The sequence below is a fragment of the Salarias fasciatus genome, chromosome 1 (assembly GCF_902148845.1).
Source record: "Salarias fasciatus chromosome 1, fSalaFa1.1, whole genome shotgun sequence".
Lineage (NCBI taxonomy): Eukaryota > Metazoa > Chordata > Actinopteri > Blenniiformes > Blenniidae > Salarias > Salarias fasciatus.
In genome coordinates, this window is record NC_043745.1 from 1,015,827 (window position 1) to 1,037,434 (window position 21,608).

At 46.6% G+C, this 21,608-nt stretch overlaps 1 protein-coding gene across 1 annotated transcript in view; it reads left to right on the forward strand.

Moving 5' to 3' along the window:
- Positions 1–21,608, forward strand: part of LOC115392817 (solute carrier organic anion transporter family member 3A1-like) — a 60,528-nt gene that overhangs the window by 26,172 nt on the left and 12,748 nt on the right. Inside the window, exon 3 of the mRNA XM_030097424.1 lies at positions 16,859–16,957. Coding sequence (XP_029953284.1) covers positions 16,859–16,957 — 99 coding nt within the window. The remainder of the gene's footprint in view (positions 1–16,858; positions 16,958–21,608) is intronic.

Sequence of the window (21,608 nt, forward strand, 5' to 3'; positions counted from 1 at the left end):
ATATCAAAATGTGCAGCTTTTTAAGGACATTCCGGCTATGTTCTGGCTTTTTAATATCTTTTAAACTTTTTGAAATATTTAAACTTTTGTGCAACTTTTTTCCCCATGTTAACGGATGGAGATTTTTTCAAACATTGGAACCTTATAACTTCTTCAAATCTTAACCGATTTTCACCATTCAACTTTTAAAATATTCAACTTTTTAAACCCTTTCTTCGACCTTTTTAAACTTTTTCAACTTTGTTCAACTTTTTGAAATATTTCAACTTTTTAAAATTATTTTTAACATTGAAGTGGATGGGAAAACCCTTCAACTGACCTTTGAACTCCTTCAACTTTGACCCCTTACAACTTTGTCATACTTTGACGTAGACAAGTCATTTTACTTGCAAAATGTAGGCATTTTTGTCCTCTATTCAGGTATGTTATATCATGTCCAGATCTTTTACCCAATTTAAACTGTGAGCCTTCAAGTACGGAGAGAATTTCAGCCGTATTTGGAGTTTACAATGGGTGTGTATTGGAGAAGCCAGAGTGGGAGAGTAGCAGTTAGAGTGCGGGAGGCTCTGAAATTTAACCAAAAAAAAAATTATTTTCTCGTCCGTACGGCCACATTTCTGGCTCAATTTGCACAATAACCCCTCAAAACGTAGGAATTTTTCTTGTGACCCTTACAATTGAGTCACTTTGTGTCTATCTCAAATAGTTCTCTCTCCAGAGGCATTTGTTTGAGGAGAGTGCAGAATTTTCTCCCTTCCGCTCCAATGCATTTTGGAGACGCCTGAATCCAAAACTTCATTCGTGTTCGCACAATCGCCGTGGCTGAATGGATGATCCTACAGACATGATTCCTGCACCATTAAATTCACGAAAGGCTTCTGAATCTGACTGTGTGAATATCTTTTTCAATTTTGCCTCTCGGTCCCCGAGAAATGCCATTTCTTCAACCATGGGCACTCCATTAAAAAGTGCTGATTCACTGTCATGGCTGCTGTGCAGCTGGTCTCCATTGCAACAGACACACCTGTTGTGCTGACTGCTGCTTGATTAGTCTGGATTTTTCCATTCAGACTGGAGCTCTATTGATCCTCTGTTACTCTGACACTGACTCTACTGCTGTTTACTGTTCTCTCCTCCTTTGTCAACTATTAACCTTTTTTAAAAATTTTCAGATTTTTATGACTTTTTTTTAAGTTTTTCAAACTTTTTCACGTTTTTTCACCTTTTTTCAACTTAATCAAACTTTCTCAACTTTTTCCGCTTTTTTAACCTTTTTCAAGTTTTTTCAACTTTTTTCAACTTTTTCAAGTTTTTTACGCTTTTTTTTAACCTTTTCAACCTTGTGCAACTTTTTGCAGCGTTTTCAAACTTTTCAAACTTTTTTCAACTTTTTGCAGTGTTTTCAAACTTTTTCAACCCTTTTCAACCGCTTTCAACTCTTTGCAGTCTCTTCAAACTTTTTCAACTTTTTTCAATTATTTTCAAAACTTGTTCAACTTCCTTTTCAACCTTTCTTCTTGAACTTCTTTTGCATTACAGTTTACAATTTTCAGCTCAGCATTCACACTTGCAGTTTCTTCAGGAACTGCAAATTTTTTCTAGTTTTTTCTAGTTTTTATTCCGACTTCTTCCCTGTTTTTTGGCACGCTTCTCCTCCTACAAATTTTGTCCGATTTGAACCATTCATATATCAAATTGTGCAGCTTTTTAAGGACTTTCCGGCTATGTTCTAACTTTTTGATATCTCTTAAACTTTTTGAAATATTTCAACTTTTGTGCAACTTTTTGCCCCATGTTAACGGATGGAGATTTTTTCAAACTTTGAAACCTTATAACTTTTTCAAATCTTAACCGATTTTAACCATTCAACTTTTAAAATATTCAACTTTTTAAACCCTTTCTTCAACCTTTTTAAACTTTTTAAACTTTCTTCAACTTTTTGAAATATTTCAACTTTTTAAAATTATTTTTAACATTGAAGTGGATGGGAAAACCCTTCAACTGACCTTTCAACTCCTTCAACTTTGAACCCTTACTCCTTTGTCATACTTTGACGTAGACAAGTCATTTTACATTTAAAACGTAGGCATTTTTGTCCTCTATTCAGGTATGTAATATCATTGCAAGAACTTTTACCAAATTTAAACTGTGAGCCTTCAAGTACGGAGAGAATTTCAGCCGTTTTTGGAGTTTACAATGGGTGTGTATTGGAAAAGCTAGAGTGGGAGATTCGAATTTAGAGTGCGGGAGGCTCTGAATTTTAACCTAAAAAAAAATTATTTTCTCGTCCTTACGGCCACATTTCTGGCTCAATCTGCACAATAACCCCTCAAAACGTAGGAATTTTTCTTGTGACCCGTACAATTGAGCCACTTTGTCTCTATCTCAATCGGTTCTCTCTCCAGAGGCATTTGTTTGAGGAGAGTGCAGAATTTTCTCCCATCCGCTTCAATGCATTTTCAAGACGCCTGAATCCAAAACTTCACTCGTGTTCGCACAATCGCCCTGGCTGAATGGATGATCCTACAGACATGATTCCTGCATCATTACATTCATGAAAGGCTTCTGAATCTGACTGTGTGGAAATGTTTTTCAATTTCACCTTTCGGTCCCTGAGAAATGCCATTTCTTCAACCATGCGCACTCCATTAAAAAGTGCTGATTCACTGTCATGGCTGCTGTGCAGCTGGTCTCCATTGCAACAGACACACCTGTTGTGCTGCTGCTGCTTGATTAGTCTGGATTTTTCCATTAAGACTGGAGCTCTATTGATCCTCTGTTACTCTGACACTGACTCCACTGCTCCTTCTGCCTCTGTCAACTGTTTTAAGTTTTTGTAGTGTTTTCAACCTTTTTTAACCCTTTTCAACTTTTTGCAGTGTTTTCAGACTTTTTCAACCCTTTTCAAGTTTTTTTGCAGTGTTTTCAGCCTTTTTTAAACTTTTTCAAATTTTTGCAGTGTTTTCAACCTTTTTTTAACATTTTTCAACTTTTTTTTTAACGTTTTTCATTTTTTTGCAGTGTTTTCTAACTTTTTCAACTTTCTTTAAACTTTTTCAACTTTTAACAGTGTTTTCAACCTTTTTGAACATTTTTCAACCTTTTTCAACATTTTTCAACCTTTTTCAACTTTTTTCAACCCTTTTCAACTTTTTGCAGTGTTTTCAACCTGTTTCAAACTTTTTCAACTTTTTGCAGTGTTTTCAACCTTTTTCAAAATTTTTCAACCTTTTTCAACTTTTTTCAACCCTTTTCAACTTTTTGCAGTGTTTTCAACCTTTTTCAAACTTTTTCAACTTTTTGCAGTGTTTTCAAACTTTTTCAACCTTTTTCAACGTTTTTCAACCCTTTTTAACTTTTTACAGTGTTTTGAACCTTTTTCAAAATTTTTCAACTTTTTGCAGTGTTTTCAACCTTTTTTAAAAAATTTTCAACTTTTTGCAGTGTTTTAAAACTTTTTCAACCGTTTTCAACTTTTTGCAGTGTTTTCAACCTTTTTCAAGTTTTTGCAGTGTTTTTCTACCTTTTTCAATCTTTTTCAACTTTATTTCAGGGTTTTTCACCTTTTCTTATTCAGTTTTTCTGCATTACAGTTTAAGATTTTCAGCTCAGCATTCACACTTGTTCTTTCTGCTTTCTGAAGCCAACACAAGCAAGCAGACAGTGGAAGATGCTCAAATGTACTTTTCCAGTGGTGCTTTTTTCAGGGAACTGAAAGACTTTTACATTTCCATGGTTTATTCGGTCCATACTGGATGGTGGTCAGGTACCCATGTAGCCACAGCTGCCCTGGGGCCGTGGAACAACCACTAAAAACACAGCACAAGATGGCAGCGGAGGACGCCACGCGGTGTGTTCGTTGGGGATGGGAGTTGTTAAGAATTCCATTATCGATATTGCTTATCGATTCTCATTGAGTGATAAATGAAATAATATAAATGGGTGCTTGCATTAACTCTTTAATATCTACATCCTGAACAGAAAAATACTTGCTGTGCAGTCTCATCAAAAAGAGAAAGTATTTGAATTAATTCCTAAGTATCAAGAGGCCCAATGTTCCAATGCAGAGTTTGGGAATCTTACAAGATACAAAGCTGCTCAGGAAAATCACTAAGCAAGAATGAAAATATAATACAACACCTGGACCTATTTACAGTGCTTTGCCTTCAACTTGATCCTAAATTGCTTTGGACACAAAGAATGCTTCTGCAAAAATGATCATGTGTAACAAATATACAGCTGCACTGAACGCTGCCAGATTAGCAATTTTTCTGCAGAAAAACTCTGGAGTGCTTCTTCCTCGACGCCATGTTGGAAAGCTCAAAACCAAATGATGCCGGGCTGCATGCCCATGCGCGTCCGGTCTGGCTCCGGTACGGAATGACCGCAGCACTGTCACTACTGCCTCCGGTGCGTCTGCAGCCCACTGCAATAGGTTGCCAGATCCATCGCTCTTTCAGCTAAAACACAATGTGAGGCCTGTTTACCTCAATAGAAAGCAGCCCAAAGCTCCATCTCCATCTACAGACAAACAATTCCTTGGAACTGAGCCACTGGTAACTGGTTCTACAAAAAAATCGGTTCTCGATTCTCATCCCTATAGCGTTCAGTGACACATGGAGGGGAGACGCTGAAAAACCACCACCCAGTTCACACCATAGATATCATATAAAAACTAGATGCCTTAAGGCGGAGTCAGCAACGTCGTTCACTGGCGGCCATCTTAGGACAGTGGACCACTCTGGGGCGCTCTGTGTAATCTAAGGGAAGGTGAGTGATTTACACTAATTAAAATACTCAACTCACTGAATTATTCATGGATTTACAGACAGTTTGATTAATTACTAACGTTACGTTGCTATGATGCAGACTAAATTTTAATATCACAACTTTTCTTTTTGCATGCAGTTAAATGCCTACATGTCTGACGTTTATAACAAACCAAGTCGTTTGAAAATCGATTGAAAATTGAGCAATCTATAGCTATTTCAAAGTTGACGCTCAATGGGCCATTTTCACAGCTCCACTACTTCCTGAAATTAACTGTGCACATTCATTTCCTGTCTTGCATTATTGGCCAAAATGATTAATCCAGGTGTGTCTTGTTGCAGCAGTCTAAACCAGACACACCTGGAATAATCAGTTTGGCCAATAATGCAAGACAGGAAATGAGTGTGCACAGCTATTTTCAGGAAGTAGTGAAGCTGTGAAAATACCCCATAGACATTAATGTGATGAGTGAGTGAGCGGCCCTGTACCAAGATGGCCGCCATGTGACGACGTTAGTCCCCATTGGGTTACAGCGCGCATGAGCCATCTAGTGTTTCTATATATATCTATGGTTCACACAGTCTGGGAGTGTGTGACCAAAAGCAAGCCAACAGGATCAATCAAACAGTGAAGCTCAACTCTCATTCCATGGCAGCACCACCGACATGCCGGAGTTCTGGACCCTCGTGGACCTCATCGAACAGCTGAGTAAAAACTAAGAAGATCATCCTGACAAATCAAAAGCGATCAGACAGGTTAGTCACCAACAAAAGTAATGGTTAGTTGCAGCATGACTAAGTAAATGGACAACAAGAGCAATGTTTTCCTGCAGACTGTCATGAATCCCAACACAGATTCTGATGGTCTGGCCCTGATCCTGATTCTGGCCCTGGTCCTGGTGGTTTTTGAGTTGACAGGTTCGGGTGTTCTCTCCAAACGAATGTTTGTGTTCTCCATTGTTAATGTTTAGAGTGTATTGTTCTTCGTATTCTCCATGTTTTCCATTGTTAATGTCTTTTAAAGAAGACATATTGACTACGTTTACATGCAGCTAAAATTCGGGTTCAGGTCAATATCTGGTTTCTGAAACATCAGGAAAACCCCGTTTACATTCTGTAACAGACAGAGAGTTCCCCGTTTACAAGTCAGCGCATTCAATCGGGATCTCCCTTTCCAAACCACGGCGCATGTCATGCTGTTCTCAAAACAAAACAGCTCTGACCGGAGCGGCTTTGTGTTGTGGAGTTTCCGCCAAAGCAAGCTTCTTTTTTGAACACTTTGGATGGGTTGATTGAATGATTATGTGTTTATGACGTGTTTTTTTTATCATACAAATACGGTTTTAATGTGCATTTTCAACCGAGATGGAGGTTTGGGCTGCTTTCTACGAGTTTCAGATGTTTTTACGGGTTCGACAGACAGATCTGGCAACCTCCTCCACTGGCCTGCAGAGGCAGACGCTGCTGCGGTGACTCTGTTCTGGAGACGGAGCGCAGACAGAACGGTTGTTCTGTTGTACATGATTTTTCTGCAGGCCGTACAAGTCGCCAACGTTCAGAAGGAAGCATGTGCGACGTGCGCGCTCAGAATAACAGTTCGTATCGTGCGTTACGGGAGCCTCACACGGACAAAAGTGTGGTGAGTTTCGTGCCTACTCGTTGCTGGACTCAAAAGACCATGATTCATTGCGGATGGGAGCATGCGCAGAACCAAAAACAATGTCCCTTAGCTCGATATCTGTTTACACGGCGGAACTTTTGAGTTTGAAAAGGAGTAACCCAGTGGTCTTTATCGGGTTTTACAAATCTCGAAAATGAGCTTTTCCAGGTTTTGGCGGGTGTTTACACGGCCACGCGCTACTGGGTTATTGCCACCATTCGAGTTTGAAAAGGGTTTCAAAAGGGTTATTGGCTGCATGTAAACGTACTGAATGTGCTTTTTTCACTTTGTGAACAGGTTCTTATAGTAGAATGTGTTGCCGTAGCCTCGTTATGACGTTCAAATTTGAAAACTGTCTCTTTCCTCCCTGTCTTGCTGCACCACATTGTGAAAATGCCTGCTGAAACGGTCAAGTTTGGGTTTAGTCCACTTATCCTGAAATAAGCAGATTTAACTCCTCCCCCTGACTGTGCCCCCAACGTGTGTGTGTGTGTGTGTGTGTGTGTGTGTGTGTGTGTGTGTGTGTGTGTGTGTGTGTGTGTGTGTGAGTGTGAGTGGGCGTGGTCAGACGCATTCAAGTGCATACCGGGAAACAGGCTCAGAAACAGCCTGTTCTGAGGAGGGCGACTTTTTTGGCCACTGAAACTCTGGACAAAGGATGAATTTGGGGCGAACAAACTTAAATACTATGTTTTTGGGCTTCTGAGACCAATATGACGTGACTGAAAAATAGCAGAATATCTCCCCTTTAATGTTTCAATGTTCTTGTAATTTGCACTTGTTCTTCAGTGAGAGAGAAGATCTGTAAGATTCTCTCTTAACCACTATAGTCCTCCACCATAGTTCTCCACCATAGTCCTCCACTGTAGTCCTCCACCGTAGTCCTGTCCTCCACTATAGTCCTCCACTATAGTCCTCCACCATAGTTCTCCACCATAGTCCTCCACTATAGTCCTCCACTGTAGTCTTCCACCGTAGTCCTCCACCGTAGTCCTGTCCTCCACTATAGTCCTCCACTATAGTCCTCCACCGTAGTCCTCCACCGTAGTCCTGTCCTCCACCATAGTCCTCCACCATAGTTCTCCACCATAGTCCTCCACTATAGTCCTCCACTATAGTCCTCCACTGTAGTCCTCCACCGTAGTCCTCCACCGTAGTCCTGTCCTCCACTATAGTCCTCCACTATAGTCCTCCACCATAGTTCTCCACCATAGTCCTCCACTATAGTCCTCCACTGTAGTCTTCCACCGTAGTCCTCCACCGTAGTCCTGTCCTCCACTATAGTCCTCCACTATAGTCCTCCACCGTAGTCCTCCACCGTAGTCCTGTCCTCCACTATAGTCCTCCACTATAGTCCTCCACCATAGTTCTCCACCATAGTCCTCCACTATAGTCCTCCACTGTAGTCTTCCACCGTAGTCCTCCACCGTAGTCCTGTCCTCCACCATAGTCCTCCACCATAGTTCTCCACCATAGTCCTCCACTATAGTCCTCCACCGTAGTCCTCCACCGTAGTCCTGTCCTCCACTATAGTCCTCCACTATAGTCCTCCACTGTAGTCTTCCACCGTAGTCCTCCACCGTAGTCCTGTCCTCCACTATAGTCCTCCACTATAGTCCTCCACCGTAGTCCTCCACCGTAGTCCTGTCCTCCACTATAGTCCTCCACTATAGTCCTCCACCATAGTTCTCCACCATAGTCCTCCACTATAGTCCTCCACTGTAGTCCTCCACCGTAGTCCTCCACCGTAGTCCTGTCCTCCACTATAGTCCTCCACTATAGTCCTCCACCATAGTTCTCCACCATAGTCCTCCACTATAGTCCTCCACCATAGTTCTCCACCATAGTCCTCCACCGTAGTCCTCCACCGTAGTCCTGTCCTCCACTATAGTCCTCCACTATAGTCCTCCACCATAGTTCTCCACCATAGTCCTCCACTATAGTCCTCCACTGTAGTCCTCCACCGTAGTCCTCCACCGTAGTCCTGTCCTCCACTATAGTCCTCCACTATAGTCCTCCACCATAGTCCTCCACTATAGTCCTCCACCGTAGTCCTCCACCGTAGTCCTGTCCTCCACTATAGTCCTCCACTATAGTCCTCCACCGTAGTCCTCCACTATAGTCCTCCACTATCGTCCTCCACCGTAGTCCTGTCCTCCACTATAGTCCTCCACTATAGTCCTCCACCGTAGTCCTCCACCGTAGTCCTGTCCTCCACTATAGTCCTCCACTATAGTCCTCCACCATAGTCCTCCACTATAGTCCTCCACCGTAGTCCTCCACCGTAGTCCTGTCCTCCACTATAGTCCTCCACTATAGTCCTCCACCGTAGTCCTCCACTATAGTCCTCCACTATCGTCCTCCACCGTAGTCCTCCACCATAGTCCTCCACCGTAGTCCTCCACCATAGTCCTCCACTATAGTCCTCCACCATAGTCCTCCACCATAGTCCTCCACTATAGTCCTCCACCATAGTCCTCCACCATAGTACTCCACCATAGTCCTCCACCATAGTCCTCCACCGTAGTCCTCCACCATAGTCCTCCACTATAGTCCTCCACCATAGTCCTCCACTATAGTCCTCCACCATAGTCCTCCACCATAGTCCTCCACCGTAGTCCTCGCCCATAGTCCTCCACTATAGTCCTCCACCATAGTCCTCCACCGTAGTCCTCCACCGTAGTCCTCGCCCATAGTCCTCCACTATAGTCCTCCACCATAGTCCTCCACCATAGTCCTCCACTATAGTCCTCCACTATAGTCCTCCACCGTAGTCCTCCACCGTAGTCCTGTCCTCCACTATAGTCCTCCACTATAGTCCTCCACTGTAGTCTTCCACCGTAGTCCTCCACCGTAGTCCTGTCCTCCACTATAGTCCTCCACTATAGTCCTCCACCGTAGTCCTCCACCGTAGTCCTGTCCTCCACTATAGTCCTCCACTATAGTCCTCCACCATAGTTCTCCACCATAGTCCTCCACTATAGTCCTCCACTGTAGTCCTCCACCGTAGTCCTCCACCGTAGTCCTGTCCTCCACTATAGTCCTCCACTATAGTCCTCCACCATAGTTCTCCACCATAGTCCTCCACTATAGTCCTCCACCATAGTTCTCCACCATAGTCCTCCACCGTAGTCCTCCACCGTAGTCCTGTCCTCCACTATAGTCCTCCACTATAGTCCTCCACCATAGTTCTCCACCATAGTCCTCCACTATAGTCCTCCACTGTAGTCCTCCACCGTAGTCCTCCACCGTAGTCCTGTCCTCCACTATAGTCCTCCACTATAGTCCTCCACCATAGTCCTCCACTATAGTCCTCCACCGTAGTCCTCCACCGTAGTCCTGTCCTCCACTATAGTCCTCCACTATAGTCCTCCACCGTAGTCCTCCACTATAGTCCTCCACCGTAGTCCTGTCCTCCACTATAGTCCTCCACTATAGTCCTCCACCGTAGTCCTCCACCGTAGTCCTGTCCTCCACTATAGTCCTCCACTATAGTCCTCCACCATAGTCCTCCACTATAGTCCTCCACCGTAGTCCTCCACCGTAGTCCTGTCCTCCACTATAGTCCTCCACTATAGTCCTCCACCGTAGTCCTCCACTATAGTCCTCCACTATCGTCCTCCACCGTAGTCCTGTCCTCCACTATAGTCCTCCACTATAGTCCTCCACCGTAGTCCTCCACCGTAGTCCTGTCCTCCACTATAGTCCTCCACTATAGTCCTCCACCATAGTCCTCCACTATAGTCCTCCACCGTAGTCCTCCACTATAGTCCTCCACCGTAGTCCTCCACCGTAGTCCTGTCCTCCACTATAGTCCTCCACTATAGTCCTCCACCGTAGTCCTCCACTATAGTCCTCCACTATCGTCCTCCACCGTAGTCCTCCACCATAGTCCTCCACCGTAGTCCTCCACCATAGTCCTCCACTATAGTCCTCCACCATAGTCCTCCACCATAGTCCTCCACTATAGTCCTCCACCATAGTCCTCCACCATAGTACTCCACCATAGTCCTCCACCATAGTCCTCCACCGTAGTCCTCCACCATAGTCCTCCACTATAGTCCTCCACCATAGTCCTCCACTATAGTCCTCCACCATAGTCCTCCACCATAGTCCTCCACCGTAGTCCTCGCCCATAGTCCTCCACTATAGTCCTCCACCATAGTCCTCCACCGTAGTCCTCGCCCATAGTCCTCCACTATAGTCCTCCACCATAGTCCTCCACCATAGTCCTCCACTATAGTCCTCCACCATAGTCCTCCACTATAGTCCTCCACTATCGTCCTCCACTATAGTCCTCCACCATAGTCCTCCACTATAGTCCTCCACTATCGTCCTCCACTATAGTCCTCCACCATAGTCCTCCACCATAGTCCTCCACTATAGTCCTCCACTATAGTCCTCCACTATAGTCCTCCACTATAGTCCTCCACTATAGTCCTCCACCATAGTCCTCCACTATAGTCCTCCACCGTAGTCCTCCACCGTAGGCCTCCACCATAGTCCTCCACTATAGTCCTCCACTATAGTCCTCCACCATAGTCCTCCACTATAGTCCTCCACTGTAGTCCTCCACTATAGTCCTCCACCATAGTCCTCCACTATAGTCCTCCACTATAGTCCTCCACTATAGTCCTCCACCATAGTCCTCCACTATAGTCCTCCACTGTAGTCCTCCACCATAGTCCTCCACCGTAGTCCACTACCTTCCCCAGGCGGGGCTAGAGCAGGCCATGCACGCCTTTGTCACCTCTCACCTGGATTATTGCAATAGTCTTTACACCGGTGTTGATAAAGCCCAACTCCACCGCCTGTAGCTCGTCCAGAACTCCGCCGCCCGGCTCCTCACCTCCACCAAAAAACACGCTCATATCACCCCGGTTCTCGCTTCACTCCACTGGCTCCCCATCCGCTACCGCATTGATTTCAAAATTCTTTTAACAGTCTTTAAATCTCTTCACCACCTTGCCCCACCCTACCTGGCCGATCTTCTCCGCCCCCTCAACTCTTCGGCTGACCAACGCCTCCTCTTCATTCCCAGGACCAGGTTAAAAACCAGGGGGGACAGAGCCTTTTCTGTTCCTGCCCCGAGGCTGTGGAACTCTCTTCCCCCCACATCCGCGCGGCCGAGTCTGTGGGAATTTTTAAATCACTGCTGAAGACCCTCCTCTTTGCCTTGGCCCTCAGCTAGGTCTTTCCTTGGTGTTCGAGTTTGAGATGTGTTTTAATGTTTGTGTAGTTTTGTCTATTCACCGTTTTTTGATTGCTTTTATTCTCTGCACTTGTGTGAAGCACTTTGGCACGGCTATGCTGCTCGTAAATGTGCTATATAAATAAACTTTGACTTGACTTGACTATAGTCCTCCACCATAGTCCTCCACCGTGTCCTCCACCGTGTCCTCCACTGTCGTGCCGCCCGCCTCACCTCACTGCCATTGAGCTGAGGTCTTTAAACTGAAGCGACGGTACAAAATCTTTGACTGACATCTGTTGTTAAAGCTGGTGTCCGGAGTTTCCGTTCGTTTCCAACGTATGTATCATTTTTCAACAGGGCTTCAATGTGTCAGTCTGGTTCGATACTATAATATAATATTAGCATAAAGCAATATAAACATTTATTTATGAGCCCCGCCTTCGTCTCATAGACCCCCATGTTATCCAAAAAAGCGCCGGTCAGCTTCAGCCAATAGATTTCGAGCTTCCACCTTGTCATGTTGTCAATCAAAGTGTGGAGCAGCCAGAGAGCACGGCCGCTCGCCCAGCAGAGGAGAGTTAGCTCTGCAGCAGATATATCCACTGTCTGCTGAACATCCACCGGAAACAGCTCAACATGGAGGATGCTGCAGGACTCAGAGGCTCTCATTTTCACCCGACAGATAATAGTGTGCTGTGGTTCAGTGGGGAGAGCAGTCGGAAGGTTGTTAGTTCGATTCCTGTCTCCCCCTGTCTGCATGTCTAAGTGTCCTTGGGCAAGACACTGAACCCTACATTGCCTCCAATGGATGGACTGAGCGCCTTGCATGGCAGCCGCCTCCACTGGTGTGTGAATGGGTGAATGTAAAGCACTTTGGGCTCTGTCAGTGCAGGATAAAAAGCGCTATATAAGTGTAGACCATTTACCACTTTTATGACTTAAAGCAACAATACCCACACACAGGGGTAACTGGAACTAGAGATGTTCCGATACCATTTTTTGCCTTCTGATACCGATTCCAATACTTTTACTGTTGGTATCGGCCGATACCGAGTACTGATCCGATACCAGTACATTATAGAATAATCCCATGCCTCGCCTGCAGGACTGTCACATGATCATCACGGTGGTGAGGCCTCGGTCAGGTTAATCCCTCTAACATGAATCAATACAGCAAATTCAAGACATTTATTTTTAAATAGAACAGTATAAAAACAGCAGTGCAAATATAATTGAATTAAATCAATCTAGGAATAATTATCTTCAATAACTTAAAGTGCAGCCCCAATATTTTTAAGTTATAGGGAATTTAAATAGAACAATATAAAGCAGTAGTGCAACAACAGCTTAAATCTACAAATATATGTTGTTGCATTTTTAAATTATAGTGCAGACACCATATTGTAAAATGAAGTAATTTAGATAAAACAGTATAAATAACAGCAGTGCAACAGTAACTTAATAAACAAATCTAGTTTTTTTTTAATTAGGGTGCAAACATAACATAGTAAAATGAACAGGGCGTTTAAATAGAACAGTAAAAAAAAATAGTTCAACAGCAACTTAAAAGATTACTTTCCAAAATGTTACAGTCCAAAGCCAACCTATGAAGTTACATTGAAAAAATATAAAATCCAAGAGCAGAAGCTGCTCTCTAAACTAAAAAACAGGCTTCTTTAACGGGCGCTGTACGTCAGTCACCTGATCCATTCTTCTTCTCAAGAACAGCAGCTGCAGCAGCGGCAAAGAACTGTCAGAGCTAACGACCAGCAGGTGGCGGTAGTGCAACCAACAGGATGCAAGCTGCCGTAAAACATTACAGAAGAAGAAGTGTCAGTGCTAACGGAGCTAATGGAGCTGACAGAGCTAACCAGTAAATAGATTACTAATTTAATTAATGACGTGGTATCGACTCGGGCCCGGGACTCCAGGACTCGCCGATACCGATGCCAGCATTTTCGGCAGTATTGGCGCAATTTCCGATACTGGTATCGGAATCGGAACAACTCTAACTAGAACTGAATCGGTATTGGCTTTTTGTCACGCCCTGTGCCCCCTGTGGCCATGTGGGGGCGCTCGGGTCCTGATTTTGTGTTTGTCTGCCCTCATGTTCTCCTGCCTGGTCACCTGCCTGCTCCTCTTGCTCTCCTGTCTGGTCTCTGTCTCGTTAACTCTATGTGCTGCACCTGTCCTGCCCTCTTCATCTGCCCCGCTCTCCTGGGGTGTCTGGTCGGCTCCTTGTGGGTCTGCCTGCACCTCAGCTCTGCTTGCCTTGTGTTCCGGTATCCTGTGTTCGTGGCAATAAAAGACCTTTTTTAACTCCACCTGGCTGCCTGCGCGTGGGTCCTTCCACCTTGCACTGTGACACTTTTACATCTTTTACATGATCTTTTACATGTCTTTTACTTATTGGAATGAAACCTATATGTGGAAAATGAAATGGCCGATGTCGGCCAATAACGATGTCAAGGCTGATCTATCATGCATCTCTACATTAAATGTTTCTTCGCTTGATTAGCTTGTTGAAGGGTTGTTGTGACTGCAATAGTCTGCTGAAAGCGTTTGTTCTACAGGACAGTTATCTCTGCTCATTCCAAGGGATCTAATGATGGGGCTCTAACTACCGCTGCTTTCAGACTTCTCAATTTCAGTTCAGTTTAATTCAACTTTATTCATATTGCGCCAATTAAAAACAGTAATTTCTAGACACTTTTACAGAGAAAACCCAACAGATCCACATGAGCAAGCATAAGAGATTGGAAAGGGGAAAAAAACCCTTTAAATGGAAGAACCCTGCAGAAACAGGCTCAGAGGAGGAGAACCCTGCAGAACCAGGCTCAGAGGAGGAGAACCCTGCAGAACCAGGCTCAGAGGAGGAGAACCCTGCAGAACCAGGCTCAGAGGAGGAGAACCCCGCAGAACCAGGCTCAGAGGAGGAGAACCCTGCAGAACCAGGCTCAGAGGAGGAGAACCTGCAGAACCAGGCTCAGAGGAGGAGAACCTGCAGAACCAGGCTCAGAGGAGGAGAACCCTGCAGAACCAGGCTCAGAGGAGCAGAACCCTGCAGAACCAGGCTCAGAGGAGGAGAACCCTGCAGAACCAGGCTCAGAGGAGCAGAACCCTGCAGAACCAGGCTCAGAGGAGAACCCTGCAGAACCAGGCTCAGAGGAGGAGAACCTGCAGAACCAGGCTCAGAGGAGGAGAACCCTGCAGAACCAGGCTCAGAGGAGGAGAACCCTGCAGAACCAGGCTCAGAGGAGGAGAACCCTGCAGAACCAGGCTCAGAGGAGGAGGCCTTCTGCCATTCTGGTTGGGATGAGGGGATAGAGAGAAAAGAAGAGGACTCACAGATTGATTCTCTGAATCAGCTCAGCCATGCTCCACTCGATGATGACCCTCGGGGATCCTGGGGGAAAGAGAGAGACAGAGTCATCTGAGTTGTGGAGTCAGTGTGGTGGTGTCTGTGGCCCAGTTTAAATGGTTGTTTTTATCAATCCGATTGAAAACAATCGTATTAAACGCATTTGTACCCATGGACGGCATACAAAGCGATCCACGCTGGTTCACCAGGGCCCTGGGTGAAGCGGATTATACGGCTTCCTCCCAAATAGACGACACATGAGACATGAGCACAAAGTCTCTCAGGAAACTTTCAGGTGCTGGTCTTTAGCTCTGCAGCCAGCACGCCAGCGCCCAGCGGAGTGTTTCTATCTGCTGGATCTCTGATCAGTAATGTTCCAGCATCTCCATGAGACGCTGCTCAGAGAGCGAGCGCCCTCCCAGCCGGAGTCCCGCCCCGCCCAGCGCCACGTCCCGGTGTTGAGCCCCGGTCGGCTGCGAGGCTCCGCTCCGCCTGCTGATGTTTGAAATTAAATTAACTGGTTTCTGTGTTAACTTGTGACCAACAGATGTTGAAAACCGACTGAAACTTGTAGTGGTTCTAGTGAACGTCAGCTTTCCACAGTTACAGTAAATTTACAAGTTTAGAGTCTTATTTTAACATTTGCTGTTAACAGCACATGTTTACAGAAATCCGTCACTTGTGAACATGGGAACCAGTTCATCCATAACACCGGGCGACGGTCCGCTGCTTGTCTACCACAGAGCTCTTTGGACAACTGGCTGCTGAGCAAACTGCGACCATCTCTCCTCTACAGTGTTTGCTCTCTCAGGGGTTTTATTAAAAACCTCCAGGGTGTTTTTCAGCTTGTTTATGACTTTCCTGATTCCTATTTACTGCTTCCTACTTTCTACTTCCTGTTCCCTGTCATGTGATCATGTCACTACGTACTGGTGTCAGTGTGCTGGTGTCAGTGTGATGGTGTCAGGGTGGTGCAGAGCCGTCACACTCATCTAGTTTAGTTGAATCTCTACCACATCAGTCACACATAAAGATTTCCTTGGAGAAGGGTTTCCTCTTCACTTCAGCCCAGACAGCCTCCAGCAGTTGTTTCCCGCTCTGCTCTGAACACTGTGAGCTTGTCACGGCAGACCGTTTGATGTTTGGAGCAGCGGCTGTGTGTAACATGTTTCCATGGTACAGTCAGATCTTTCCTCTGACGTCCCACTGCTCTTCGCCTCTCCGACACTTTACACTCAGGCTGAGTTTGAACCTTTTACCAGGCTTCACTGCTGGGGGAGAAAATGTGCTCCTGGTGGATGTTTGAAGGTTGAACTCAGATTATTGGGCTGTTTTTTGTCTTTCCGTTAGATTTACTGAAAACTAATGCGTTCTTCTACTTGAGTTCTTTTGAGAGTTAGACTGAAATGTTTATCTGGAGCACAAATCACGTCTTTCACAAGATGATTGCTTTGACACAGTTTTTCCAGTATTTTTATTTCATGCTTTATTCTTTTAAGTATCTTTCTTTGTTTTTAACCTGCCTGATTCTGATCTCCGCCTCATGCTAGAATAAACCTCAGTCAGGCTCTTTGTGTGCTCGTGTTACATGGCTCTGAGCTGATGGGCTGCCAGTCATCTGGTGCTGCTGTACTGAAGGTGAAGCTGGTGCAGGGCTCAACGGAACTCCTCCACCTCTTTCCCCTGTTTTCTAATGATCCTGGATCCTCTTACAAGCTGGCTGTCAGTGGATGAAAAGAGAGCTCCTCCCTCACAGAGGAGCAGATGGGAGGCAGGCGGTGGTGCAGTGCTGCCCCCTGCTGGAGGATGCTGTGAACGGCCCTGCGCTCCACTGTGATGGATGAGATGTGATGGAGTGCTTCTCTGTCCTGCAGGTATCCTATTCTCCACGCTGGTGTTCGGCCCGGCCTGCGGCTTCATCCTGGGCTCAGTCTGTACCAAAGTCTACGTGGACGCCGTCTTCATCGACACCAGTAAGTGGAAGCAGAGGGAGGATTAAGTGACAGCATGTTTCAATGGGAATGCTCAGGTCCTCCCTGAAAAACACCTCATCTCATATGTGAGCTCTCATTCCTTCATTTCAGGGATGAACCAAATCTTTGTTCTTTTCATTACAGTTGCAAAACTGAAGCTTCCAAGTGAAGCCACTTTCCAGGAATGAACAGTCTGAACAGATGCTATGGTCCTCTGCTGCGCAGCTGTACAGCCACACATGGCTCTATATCTCTGCTGTAGTGGCTCCATGAAGCTGGAAATCAGCATTCATATCTCTGAATTTCCTCCTAGTTAATTGATAGTTTTCAACCAAAACCTTTGATGTCTGGTAATACATAATCAGTTAAACGCAACGTGGGTGAATTAGGAGAGGTTTGAGGAAATCTCAGTTTCCTTCTGGTTCCCTGTTTAGGTAGATACTGAGTTATTTTCAAACCGAAGGTGAAACAAGCTGAATATTTGGCTGATATTCCAGGAACTCCACTTCATTGCTGATATTATGATTCAAACACAGTTGAAACTTTGGTAACACTCTACTTGAAGCCCCCCTGTATAACACATTATAAGTACATTATAGCACTGTATAACTATAGTTATAAACACTCATAAATGATCACAATGCTTTCTAACATCAGGACCTAACCCTAAGCCTATCCCGATGCTGTATAGAGGGTCATAAAGCATTAGGATCATGCATGAGTGTTTATAACTACTTATAATGTGTTATACCGGGGGGCTTCGAGTAAAGTGTTAACAAAACTTTCCCTGCTGTGTCTCAAACAAGCTCATACCCATAAAAAACTTGGCCATCTCTCTCTCCCCCCTCTCTCTCCTGGTGCATACTGGGACTGAGGTGTTGGAGATGCTGCAGAGTGACTGAGATAGTTTGTTAGAGAACATGAGTTTTTGCCGGTTTTTCTCTGCTTTTTGTGGCACTTTTCAGCCTTTCATGGTGTGTTTGGTTCAGTGACTGGTGTTTGTTGGGTGGTTGTGTATTTTCCTGGCCTGCTGTTAGCAGCGTGCTAGCTGCTTAGTGGCATGGACTACAGCAAGCTAACCAGGAAACATGGGCTGTGTTCGAAACCGCATACTTACCTACTACTCATACTAACTTATTGAGTATGCAGTGTGTTTACACTGGCTGTGTGCGATTTGTTAGTATGCGAGAAGTTCCCGGATGCATACTGCATTCGGCAGAAATGTGGAGTATACATCGTGGGTTCACTACTCTTACTGAAATTACCCAAGATGCAACGTGACGGACGTGACGGTTGTAGATATAATTTTCCCTCCAATTTTTGTGCTAGTAGGTATGTTATGTTAGAGATTTCTGATTGGATTTACAGTGGTTAAAAATAGTTTAAAAACAAAACAAAAAAAACACTTAAGTCCATGCTGAAAGCGACCATGATGTACCGAAGACGGCGAGCCGATCTTCGTTGAAGAGCTGAAAAAACTCTCCGTCGGTAAGGCATCGTAACTGGTCCAATTCCGTTAACGGGACACCGGTCCAACCGGTGATGTTAAGCGAGATATATTGCTGAAAGATTGGCTTCTTGTTTTCAAAGTAAAAGCACAGATTTATCACTGAGGTTTTTTTGCATGAGAAAGGGAAAGGGGGGTTTTATTTTTGTGAAAATAACCGGAAGTGCGTTTCTCACTACGGCTGGCTTAAATTTCGCCGAATTCGTCCGAACAAAATCCTAAACGGTTGATATTCGGACAAATAAACGACACACTCGGCTCTGAACCACCACTTTGTCGCCTAATTAAAAGAAATCTGGATAAAGTTCTACATTTGAAGAGTTTAGAGCTAAAGTGAAATCAGCTTTAGCAGGTTGATTTCGGCTGGGGGAGGAGTGCAATGCATTGTGGATTATTATGTAGTATGCTGTAGTGTAAACGCTTTGCATACTGTCTGATGGACTGAGTATGCAGTAGGCAGTATGGACAGTATGGGTATGGAAGTATGCAGTAGGCAGTATGCGGTTTCGAACACAGCCATGGCTTCAAAATGAAGAGTTCAGCTAGGTCTCCGCTGGTGTGGTGATCAGGTCAAAGCCTCTGACAACAGCGGCTGAAAAAGTCATCCTGAGTAAACTTCCTCCATACATCAGAGGTGTGGACATCATTAACGCGCTGTCCAGATCCAGGATGGTGGTGTCTCCTCTGAGGACTCTGTCCTCTGGCTGTAAAGACCTGAACATGGTGAGCTACAGCAGGAGCTCTCCATGGTGCTGAAGAACAACAGCCAGCATTTAACCCTGAGCTTCAGAGTCACCGTGGAGGGGTTTGACTACACACTGATAAGAATACAGGAAAAAAGAATGTCAGAGGAGAGGACTGCAGTTCTGTTCTCAGGGTTTTGGGTTTAGTGATGGTTTTCTGTCTTTTATCAGTGTACATTACAGTGCACATGTTCTGGTGAAGATGGGGGCGGGGATGAGGAGTCCAGTCTCGGTACAGCGGGCATCAGGCAGGGCTGAGGGATCCAGTCCTGGTACAGCGGGCATCAGGCAGGGCTGAGGGATCCAGTCCGGGCACAGCAGGGCATCAGGCAGGGCTGAGGGATCCAGTCCGGGCACAGCAGGGCATCAGGCAGGGCTGAGGGATCCAGTCCTGGTACAGCGGGCATCAGGCAGGGCTGAGGGATCCAGTCCGGGCACAGCAGGGCATCAGGCAGGGCTGAGGGATCCAGTCCGGGCACAGCAGGGCATCAGGCAGGGCTGAGGGATCCAGTCCTGGTACAGCGGGCATCAGGCAGGGCTGAGGGATCCAGTCCTGGTACAGCGGGCATCAGGCAGGGCTGAGGGATCCAGTCCTGGTACAGCGGGCATCAGGCAGGGCTGAGGGATCCAGTCTCGGTACAGCGGGCATCAGGCAGGGCTGAGGGATCCAGTCCTGGTACAGCGGACATCAGGGAGGGCTGAGGGATCCAGTCCTGGTACAGCGGGGCATCAGGGAGGGCTGAGGGATCCAGTCCTGGTACAGCGGACATCAGGGAGGGCTGAGGGATCCAGTCCTGGTACAGCGGACATCAGGCAGGGCTGAGGGATCCAGTCCTGGTACGGCGGACATCAGGCAGGGCTGAGGGATCCAGTCCTGGTACAGCGGACATCAGGCAGGGCTGAGGGATCCAGTCCTGGTACAGCGGGGCATCAGGGAGGGCTGAGGGATCCAGTCCTGGTACAGCGGACATCAGGCAGGGCTGAGGGATCCAGTCCTGGTACAGCGGACATCAGGCAGGGCTGAGGGATCCAGTCCTGGTACAGCGGGGCATCAGGGAGGGCTGAGGGATCCAGTCCTCGTACAGCGGGCATCAGGGAGGGCTGAGGGATCCAGTCCTGGTACAGCGGACATCAGGCAGGGCTGAGGGATCCAGTCCCAGCACAGCAGGGCATCAGGCAGGGCTGAGGGATCCAGTCCCGGTACAGCGGGCATCAGGCAGGGCTGAGGAATCCAGTCCTGGTACAGCGGGGCATCAGGCAGGGCTGAGGGATCCAGTCCCAGCACAGCAGGGCATCAGGCAGGGCTGAGGGATCCAGTCCCAGCACAGCAGGGCATCAGGCAGGGCTGAGGGATCAAGTCCCAGCACAGCAGGGCATCATGGAAGGGCTGAGGGATCCAGTCCCAGCACAGCAGGGCATCAGGCAGGGCTGAGGGATCCAGTCCCAGCACAGCAGGGCATCAGGCAGGGCTGAGGGATCCAGTCCGGGCACAGCAGGGCATCAGGCAGGGCTGAGGGATCCAGTCCTCGTACAGCGGGGCATCAGGCAGGGCTGTCCCATCTCTGGACAACTTTACAGCCTCGTTATTGATCCTCGGCGGTGCAGGTTGAGGCAGCAGCTCAGTGGTTCTCTCCGCCTGGGTCCTCGGACCCTGATCTCTCCCTGACTGTCTCTGCTTATGCAGATGACGTCAGTGTCTTTTTAACCAACCAGGGAGATGTCCAGTGTTTGCAGGGCACCCTGTCCCTGTATGAAGAGGCCTCTGCACAGTGAACTGGGGTCAGAGTGAGGGTTTGTTGTTGGGACAGTGGAGGGACAGAGGGCCCAGTCTGCCTGGAGGACTTCAGTGGGGAAAGGAGGGTCCGAAGGTGCTGGAGGGGTTTTGGGTACAGAGGGCTTTCAGGCCAAGAATTGATAGGGTGTTAAGGAAAAGGTGTGTGCATGACTGTCTAAATGGGAGTGGTTGCTACCCCAGCTGTCATAGAGAGGAAGAGTCCTGGTTGCCAAAAACTTGGTCGCTTCAGCCCTTTGGCACTGGTTCAGTGCTGTGACACCACCAAGGAGCCTGGTCAAGGACATTCAGAGGACCTGGTAGAGGACATTCAGAGGACCTGGTAGAGGACAGTCAGAGGACCTGGTAGAAGACATCCAGAGGACCATCGTGCACTTCTTGTGATCGAGGAAACACTGGGTGTGGGCTGCAGTCCTCTATCTTCCAGTGGCTGAAGTGGGACAGGGTCTGATCCACATCCGGCCCAAGATGGCCTGCTTTTGACTGCAGGCTGCACAAAGACTGTTGTTCACACCTGGTCCAGACTGGATGGATGCAGCTGGTCTTCTGCGGAGGAAAACTGGACGCCTGGACTACGACCAGCAGCTGGTCCTCCTCCGAAAAGAAGCA